Genomic DNA, 9,508 nt, shown 5'->3' with positions numbered 1-9,508 from the left:
CCAAGGGCTGCAAATAGTTATAAATGTGACCACTGTGTCAACCATAGTATCATACTAACAGTGAGACGCACACAGGTGGCGCACTGCAGATGTGTGTCATGGCTCTGCTCCCCTCCTGCTCCCTTTGCTCCTCCTCCTTCCCTGTGTGTTGATGAGGGTGCGGCCTCTATTCTCCTCACCTGCTGTCTGCTGTCTCACCTGCTCTCAATCATTCATCATGCCTCAGCCTTCAAGAACCCCGGTCTTCCTCCCAGTCATTGCCAGATTGTTTCAGCCTACTTGGTGGTACTTTCGTGGCCCCTTCCAGTGTGTAGCTTGCTATTTCAAGTCAACTTTGATATTCTTGTGCCTGTTCCCCTGTCTGACCACCTTCTCTCCCGAGCTCCAGGGATCCTCTCGTGCAGTTCAGCTCCCAGAGTCGGCTCTCCAGTGCCTTCGTGTCTCCGGTCTCTCTTGCCCCTTCACCTGCCTGTTCCCCGCCGTGGCCGCCCCTTTTCCCCCCAGTGTGTGTGTGTGTGTGTGTGTGTGTGTGTGTGTGTGTGTGTGTGTGGTGTGACAGAGAGCCTCAGAAAAAGAGAGGAGGGGGTGTGTTTGTGCTCAACGTTGCTGCTCAGTCTGTGTGAGCTTCAGCGAGGACTACAGAACCAGAACTACAATACCAATGATTAAGAATAAAACAACCTGTTGAACAAAGTGACCTCAGAAAATAAAATAAAAACAACACCTGACTGGAGGTTGTTGTAGCTCTTTACTGCCCCCCAGAGGTAAACAACAATAACTACACAGGAATATGGATTCAATGTTTTCTGTCTGTCAGAAACTGAACTGAACAACAGTTGTGTGTTTAAATATGTTTTCTTTAAGTTATTGTCATGGCTTTAAAATCAAGACCAATTATTTGAACTACTGATACTGCACGCTGTCTTTGTATTAGCTTCAGTCCTGAATAAATGGATCAGTGTTGACCTTCGTGTGTCGATGAAACCTGAAATACTGACAATATCCTGACAGCTTTTTATGGGATTGTTGCCTAAAATGTCTGATTTTAAAATAATAAATAAATATCTGAAGGGAACTGGTTCCAGTGAGAATAAACTCAGAGTGTAAAGTGAAGAAGAACTGTTGATGTATGGTTTATAAATGATGGTGATTCATCACTAATTCACTTTAATAAAGACACTTTTATTCTTTATATTGAACAATATCACAATATCGTTAACAGTAGAAAAAGCTCCCCTACAGCCGTGGTACAGTTCGCTCTCTGACCTTTGACCTCTGCTGCTCTGCCTCCACCCTCGGGTTGTGTGTGTCAGAGGGGAGAAACCCTGTGGATGTGTCGGCACAGCTGTCACATAAAGTCTGAATCACAGCGAAGAGAAGACTTTTGGCTCATTCTTCGTATTTTATATGTCAAATATCTCATTTATTAAATCAAACTGTTAATAAATGAATAAATTCTGTTAGTTTCAGTTTCAGTTGGAAGATAAAATTATGTTCAACTGGAACTAATTGGAAGATCTACCAGAGTCCATCAAGGACAAAGGATGAATCTAAAGCTCCTCTTGGCTTTAAGAGCTTTAGAGTGAGTTTCACTGTTTACTTCCTGTAATGTTTAGTTTTAATATCATCCTGCTACGTAGTTCGTGAACGTAAAGCACACATTCATCCATGATTAGAGCAGAGCTGTGATGGTTGGATACAGGGCGGAGGTCAGATGAACAGTTATGATGTTAAACTGTGTTGGAATAAATGAACTCAAGGTTCAGTCTGTTTACTGATTGTTCTGATTCACAATCATTACCACTGTTTGTGTTTAACAGGCAGTTCTCAGTCCCAGCTCATCAAATACAGACGCGAGCAGTGTTCAGTTGGTTGCAATCTGCAACTTTAACACTAGATGGCACTAAATCCTTCACACTGGTCCTTTAATTCAAGTTTTACCTTATTGTTTCTAACAACATAAATAATAATAATACAAACATACACAACACAGCCAACGCTTCTACGTGTGTGTGTGTGTGTGTGTGTGTGAGTGTGTGTGTGTGTGTGTGTGTGTGTGTGTGTGTGTGTGTGTGTGTGTGTGTGTGTGTGTGTGTGTGTGTGTGTGTGTGTGTGTGTGTGTGTGTGTGTGTGTGTGTGTGTGTGTGTGTGTGTGTGTGTGTGTGTGGTGTGTGTGTGTGCGTGTGAGTGGGTGTGTGTGTGTGGGGGGGGTGTGGTGGGTGGTGTGTGTGTGTGTGTGGGGGGAGGGGGGGTGGGGGGGCAGGGTCACATGACTTACTCGTACCAGTCTGTAGAGTCTGATGAGCTGACAGTCGGCTCCGTCTTCTCTTTATAATAATAATAATAATAAAATCTAGTTTTTATTGACTGAAGTCAACAAATGGATCAGATGCCCAGCAGAGGGGTGAGTGTTTATTATTATTATTATTATTTTATCCAGAAAATCTCTTTTTGTGTAAAAATGATTATTATTTATTTGTTATTTGTTATTATTTATGTGGTTTTATTCACTTTGTCAAAAATCTTTGTGACTGTTTTTATACACAAATTTGAATTTATCTACATTTTACATATTTAAACTGTTGTTCAGCCTTTAAATGTAATTAAACTTTATTAATATTATTATGAATAAATCAATGATTTATATAATGGATGATTATTCTTGTTTTTAAAATTATTTTTCTGTATTTGTTTGTTTTCTTTCCTTCTTTAAAAGTGTATTTTATTTATTCAACTATTGAAATAAATATTATTTATATATTTATATTAATACATGATTATAAATGAATACAAACTGATTATGTAATATTTATTTCTAATTGATCTCCTGCAACAGTTTATTGATCTTGTTTTAGGTGATCTCGCTGACGAGCGAACTGGATCAGGACCCGGCAGGTGGTGAGAGACACACACACACACACACACTCACACTCACACACACACACACTCTCACACCCACACACACACACACACACACACACACTCTCACACTCACACACACACACACTCTCACACCCACACGCACACACACGCACACACGTTAACTATTTGTTGTGTTTCAGGTAAACCTCAGGTGTTTGACTGGTGTCCACCTCAACCGCAGTATCTGCATCTGACCAGCAGGGGGCGACACAACACGTCACACAGTCAATCTGCAGCTGCTGTGAGTGTGTGTGTGTGTGTGTGTGTGTGTGTGGGTCAAACTATCCCTTCAAGCCAATATGTTCCCCTTCTAACACAATCAGTGTTAAATGTGACCCAGCAAGTCTGTGAGTGCACAACCTGCAGGGTGTGTGGTGTGAGTGTGTGAGTGTGTGAGTGTGTGTGAGTGAGTGTGTGTGTGTGTGTGTGTGTGTGTGTGTGTGTGTGTGTGTGTGTGTGTGTGTGTGTGTGTGTGCTGAGAGGAAAAACAGATGAAAGCTACAAGCTGTAGTCTCTTTCTGTTACAGTCAGAACTCTTTATGTATTTCTACTGTTACTGCAGCTGTTTGTTCCTCATAAGTAAAAACAGAAAGTTAGGGATGAACACTAAAATAATATAATATATATAAATATAAACGTTGTATAGGCCGTCTACAAATTTACAGAGCTTAAAATGCTAAATATCAGAGTGACAACATAACATATATAATGTCGAGATACTATCTGCAGTAATGTTAGCTCTGACTTTGGACTCACTGCTCACACTCACTGATCAATACTCTGATCAATACACTGATCAATACTCTGATTCATGTGTAAAATAAATAAACTCTGTGTCTCTCTGCAGTCGTCCCTCCATCCTCTCGTCCCTCTCCTCCTCTACAGCGACCGACACTTCCCTCAGTCCTCCCCGTACAGCCAGCCAATCACTGCACCTGGTCCACAGGTAGACGCCAGCTCCAGGACACACCCCTGTTACTATGACAACAGCGTCACCAGGTGAGTCTGTGACACATAAGTGTGGATGTCTACATGTACAACCGCAGTCACCAGGCTGACCTCCTCTCTCGCCGTCAGCAGCAGACCGCCTGTGAAGAAGCCTCTGAACGCCTTCATGCTCTACATGAAGGAGATGAGACACAAAGTGCTTCAGGAGGGACGAGAGAGAGAGAGCGCCGCCATCAACCGCATCCTGGGACGAAGGGTGAGACAGCTTTCATATCTTATAAACAACTGACTGTAGTAGTATACTACAATATACTTATAGAACTGTAATAAAAGTCATTATCTGTGAGATTACAGTAATTATTGCTGTTTACACTGATAAACAACATTTATTCAACTTCCATCATTATACAACATATCTGTCAGTTAACTAACTAATCCATGTAAAACTACACAACAAATACTTTTACTTACTGTTGTCACTAATTTCACATAATTTTAGAAAAGTATTAACAGAATTAAACTTGAATTTAACAATTTAATCTATTAAATAAACAGTAAATATCTTCCTCTCAACCACTTCCAGCGAGTCACTGCCCCCGGCCAAAATTATAGTCCAGCAGCTAAACCTCCGTAAAACCGCCTGCTTGTTGTTAGACTTTGGTTATTGAACAGATTAAATAAATGAGGTAATCTCTGTGTCTGTCAGTGGCACGCCCTGTCGCACTCTGAACAGTCCAAATACTACGACCTGGCCCAGAAGGAGAGACTGCTTCACATGCAGCTCTACCCTGGATGGTCCGCCAGGGACAACTACGTATGTACTGCACACCTGAGTACATCTACAGTGTGTACTGCGTCTGTGTGCTTCAGGAGGACTCAGGCTTTACTTCTTTTCCTTCCAGGGTAAAAGGAAGAGGAAGCAGAGCCAGCAGGCCACAGGAAGCTGCACCAGGTCGGCTTAAAAGACAACAAAATAAAAGCTCAGGACTTATTACAACTACTGTTACTATAGAGTGTAAACTCCTCTGAGCTGAGAATAAAATTATCTGTTGTTTGTTTTTCCAGCAACCTGATCGGATGAGACTCCTGAAGAGACAACTGTCGTATACACTCGTCCTCCTCATCCAGTCAAATACAGTGAGGTCACAAATCCAGTTCAGCATTGAAAGACCGATTGACTTGCAGCCATCACACAATTGGTCAGACCTCTTTACAGCACTGACCTGTATCTTTCTTCTGTAAAAATTGACAGTCGAGACAGACGACCCCCCACCTAGAGCCGGAGGATCTGTCCTAGGTTTCTGCCTCTTAACAGGCAGTGTTTCCTTGCCCTTGTCTCCAAGGTCTTGCTCATGGTGGTACTGTTGGGTCTCTGTAATTAATGTTGTAAAGAGTTCGGTTTAGACCTGCTCTATTTGAAAAGTGTCCTGAGATAACTTCTGTTATGAATTGGCGCTATACAAATAAAATTGAATTTAATTGAAATTAAATTAAATCTTTATTAACTGTCTCTGAAAGACAATTAGTGTTAAATAATTGGACTAAAACGTATTAAATAAAGTTTAATACTAATATCATTATTGTTACTATTGTTTGAATCAAATACAGTACAGACCTCTGACCTGTATCTACAGCACTGACCTATATAACAGTATTGTTACTATTATTCAATTAAAATAAACAGCACTGACCTCTGCCCTGTATCTTTCCTGTCCTCTGTAACTTAGTATTGTTGTATGAAATGTTACACACACATACATTGTGGCAGCAATTCAAAGTTATGTCCTGTTAGGTGCATTGGGCCACGTCTTCAAAAGTTCAGCAACCAGTTACAGACAAACAATAAGATACCCAAACATGAACCTATGACTCTTGTTTGGTTTCATCAGAATAAGCTACGACAAAAAAGCACTAAAAGTTAGATATAGTAGAAATATATATAATTATATACTTTTAAAAGTAAAAAAACAAACACTATACGTTAATAATATAATAATAACTCATTAATTCAAACTTACAACACTTGTTTTCGTTACACATCAAACACAAACACCAGCTCTTGACTGAAAATAAATCTTTTATTATCAAAGCAAATATTTGATTGTGACATTTTGTTCACGTCAGTTTTAACCAAATATGAACTAAATGTAACACTTTAATAAAAGTAACTTGAACAGTGATCTTCATTAATCTGACTTTAAATCAGCAGTTATTGTTTCATTCATTTTATAATAAAGGCGGCATAAAATAAACAGTAAAAAAACACAAACAGACCGTTGTGAGCTCAGTGTCTCAATACTTATATAACTTAAACAACAATAATCAAGTATATCGAGACATATACAACAATACTCTCACACTGATGAGGACCCAACTGGAGCACTTGGAACATCACGTCGCTAGCAGCTACTACTAGTTCCTCACAGGCAGAATTAATAATCTCAATGTTTAAATATTTAATCGTCTTTGTTGGGAGGAAGTACATTTATACATTTCTATTTGTTATCTTATCTAAATTGTTTAGGTTAATGAGCTAGATAATTTCAGTATCACATAGATTCACCCGACCTTTTGATTAAGAAAAGTCAAAATCTTACAAAAAGCGTTTCTTGTTTGGCACTTCAGCAACGCTAACGTAGTTCGGAAGACATAAATCCAAACCTGTAGGTTTATTAATTGTTGGATACCAACAACGACAGAAACTGAGCAGAAAAACGATTTATTTTGGTGCTGAAATTCACTGATTTTGTCGGCAGTTGTATCAAAAAACTGTTCGATAACCAGCTCACATCAGAAACCAGAAGACAACGAGATAACGTCCGAACATACACATCACGTTAGCATGTTTCAGGTTTTTTGTTGTTTCTGGTTCAACAGTTCACAAAAACAGTAAACCAGACTCAAGTCGCCGTGTTTAGTTTATAAAAACTAAAGTTCCTTTTACATTTTCTGTTGTTTACCAGCAGATAAACTCTTTATCCCCCCCCTTCTGGAACCTTCCTGTGCTTAGTTAGCTTATTGCTAACATGAGCTATCTGATGTAAGTTGCTAGCTAATGCGTGTATTTGCTTATGTTTGCTAATTTTAACTAAACTCTTATCTACAATAATGGTTAGCTAGCTAGTTAGCGAGTGTTTGACTAACATTAAACCTCAGATGAATCCAGCTAGCTAACCATTAATGCAGATTAAAAAGATATTTAGCTGGTATTTTAAACTAGATTAGCCTAGCACATAGCATATCCAATCACAGGAAAGGAGGAAGTTGACCGAGGTTTGTGATTGGAGCACAGAGCAAAAAGGGGGCGGGGCTTAGGGAGGGTCAAAGACAGCCCAGTATGTGATCAATAACACTGGTGGCTCCACAGAGGCTCCGTTAACAGAGAGCAGATAATGATTGTTACTGTTCTGGTGATTAAACCTGCTGATGAACTAATACCCAGTGATAATGTAAACATCCTCTTCCTCCCTTCAGTGTCTCCTCTTCCTCAGTACGCTGGAAATGTTGCTTCTAATAAATAAACTGATGTTAAAGTTCCCCGTCCTTTGTCACCGGCGTGGTGATGGATGCAGCTCTCACTCGTCCCTGCCGCCCTCCACCATCCGGTAGCGCTGCCTGCAGCAGGACGGCAGCGGCAGCGGCGACGAGAACACGATGGGAACAGTCGTCTGAACGTTCCTCTCCAGGAAGTTAAAGATCGGGTTCCACCACGTCCTCGACAGGTAGTTGTTGGGAGCTTGACGCAGCGCCTGAGCAGAAATACACAAAATAAAACTATCAATCAATAAAGTAAAGTAATTAAAAAAGAATTCACTGGTTCCAGCTTCTGATTTATTATTTTAAATCCTCAGTAATATCTGTCTGCACTCTTTAACCTCAGATTAACAAGCAACGTGTGAGCTCTTACGTGTGAGTTGGCCATGGTGTGGTACCACCAGAAGGTCCTGGTGGTGGCGATGTACCCGATCACCACGTCGATGCTGTAGTGCTCGTGACCGATGAGGATGCAGAGGACTCCCGAGGCGCTGAGCAGCCAGCAGAGCCAGTGATACCACCACATCCAGCGAGGAGAGTCTGAACACAACACACACACAGATTAGGGTCAGAAATCAGAATATAAATAAAATATACCTAATATTTGTTCCTTCCAGTCAACACGGCCCTTTAAACCTGCCCCCCCCCAGGGTTCAGGGGGTTCAGGGGGTTCGGGGGTACCCAGGTATCATCTATATGAATGTTTCCCATAAATAGCCAACTCACACTCTTTGATGAAGAGGTAAGACAACGTCAACATGACGGTGTGGCCGCTGTACAGGAAGTCGCCGCACATCAGGTGAGAGCCGGTCAGAGACAAACCTAAACACAAACAAACAAACAAACAAACAAACAAACGAACAGAGCTTAAAAATAGAAAACCAGGAACAACTCTCAATATACTTTTTTCTTTTGTCATTTCCTTTTCTAAACCTACGATGATCCTGTATAATGTTTGCTGGTTTTTGTCAAAAAATAACGTTTAAAAAAACAAATCTAGCAAGAAAGTTGGCAACACTGGCTCTCTATGGTTGACCTCATATGTTTCGATTTAGAACATTAACAATTAAAATTATATATATTCAATAATATATATTTATATCTACTGTCCCAAACACTGTGTCTTTGTATGTTTGTGCTATGTTTATTGTCCTCGGGGCAACAAGACGTCTTTACTGTCAACTGCTGCCTCAGTGTCAGACCATCAGAGAGCAGGATTTTCTGTTTTCTGTTCAAAAGTGTTAAAAATAGTTAAGATAATTAAGAATTTGTGAGTTACCTCCTCCTGAGATCAGCCTCAAAATCCTCCATATTTTCCCCGTTGAATCGTTGTAGAGCTGCACAGAAACGACCAAAACGAGAACACATTTAGTGACGAGGTGTGTGTGTGTATGAACAGGTATAATGTGAGTATTATAGTGTGTATTTGTACCTTCGGAGCGCAGACCATGTGTTTCCCCGGCACAGGCAGGGTGGTGATGTACATGGTGACGCAGCGATACATGTAGAGAGTCCCGATCAGGAAGAAACAGCGACGACCAATTATAGCTCTGAAGAGAAAGAAGTTTAATCCATAAAATGTGATTAAATTGGTTTTTACTGTTAATTTCAGAGCTTTAATTTATACACAATATAGTTGCAGAAATAATCAGTATTAAAATAGTAAAATGTTCAATACTTTTAATGTGCTCAGCTTGTGACAACGTGGATTTTATCACTTCTACCTAAATAAATATTAGAAACAACAAGTCAAACTGTTACAAGCTGGATTTATTTATTGTGTAACCTGGTTACCATGGTTACCCAACGATTAAACCTGAGACGATGAGTCGACTAATATAACTGTTTATTTTATTTTAACATGTTTTAAAATATATGTAAGTGATTTGTTTAATATCGTTAACGTGTCTCCGGTCGTACTTGTGTTTGAGGAGGAGCCACTGGACGAGCCAGAGTCCGACCAGGATCAGCCCGTTGACCTCGGTGACGGTGAAGGCCCACGGCACTCGGTCCACGTAGTCGAAGAACTTGTCGGGCAGCGGCGGGCTCACCGACTTGTCCGGCACCCTCTCGTGGACGACGGTGATGATGACGGTAGTGAAGA

General features: G+C 40.5%; 2 protein-coding genes across 2 annotated transcripts in view; one reads left to right on the top strand and one right to left on the bottom strand.

Annotated features, from left to right (window-relative positions):
- Window positions 1–2,380: 2,380 nt before the first annotated feature.
- Window positions 2,381–5,566, top strand: LOC127359698 (transcription factor 7-like). The gene is made up of 8 exons (XM_051393694.1): window positions 2,381–2,404; window positions 2,856–2,898; window positions 3,063–3,163; window positions 3,770–3,921; window positions 4,003–4,126; window positions 4,577–4,684; window positions 4,773–4,822; window positions 4,936–5,566. Exons 1-8 carry the CDS (start codon window positions 2,381–2,383, stop codon window positions 4,949–4,951), a joined length of 618 nt encoding a protein of 205 aa, XP_051249654.1. The 3' UTR covers window positions 4,952–5,566.
- A 1,718-nt stretch (window positions 5,567–7,284) lies between these two features.
- LOC127359692 (phosphatidylcholine:ceramide cholinephosphotransferase 2) overlaps window positions 7,285–9,508 on the bottom strand; it is a 5,885-nt gene continuing 3,661 nt past the window's right edge. Inside the window, exons 2-7 of the mRNA XM_051393689.1 lie at window positions 9,325–9,508; window positions 8,837–8,954; window positions 8,684–8,741; window positions 8,131–8,226; window positions 7,778–7,944; window positions 7,285–7,619 (exon numbers count right to left, since the gene is read on the bottom strand). The exon at window positions 9,325–9,508 is cut by the window's right edge and continues 598 nt beyond it. Coding sequence (XP_051249649.1) covers window positions 7,446–7,619; window positions 7,778–7,944; window positions 8,131–8,226; window positions 8,684–8,741; window positions 8,837–8,954; window positions 9,325–9,508 — 797 coding nt within the window. The 3' untranslated portion in view covers window positions 7,285–7,445. The remainder of the gene's footprint in view (window positions 7,620–7,777; window positions 7,945–8,130; window positions 8,227–8,683; window positions 8,742–8,836; window positions 8,955–9,324) is intronic.

This window comes from Dicentrarchus labrax, unplaced genomic scaffold (assembly GCF_905237075.1).
Source record: "Dicentrarchus labrax unplaced genomic scaffold, dlabrax2021, whole genome shotgun sequence".
Taxonomy (NCBI): domain Eukaryota; kingdom Metazoa; phylum Chordata; class Actinopteri; family Moronidae; genus Dicentrarchus; species Dicentrarchus labrax.
The sequence above is the reverse complement of the archived record's forward strand: the minus strand, read 5'-3'. Positions and strand labels throughout refer to the sequence as shown.

What these genes read in the sequence shown, in the direction of transcription:
- LOC127359698 (XM_051393694.1), top strand. Translation starts at nt 2,381, where the DNA reads ATGGATCAGATGCCCAGCAGAGGG. An exon ending in ATCAGATGCCCAGCAGAGGG is followed by an intron (nt 2,405 to 2,855) that starts GTGAGTGTTTAT and finishes ATCTTGTTTTAG; the next exon opens with GTGATCTCGCTGACGAGCGA. An exon ending in TATGACAACAGCGTCACCAG is followed by an intron (nt 3,922 to 4,002) that starts GTGAGTCTGTGA and finishes CGCCGTCAGCAG; the next exon opens with CAGACCGCCTGTGAAGAAGC.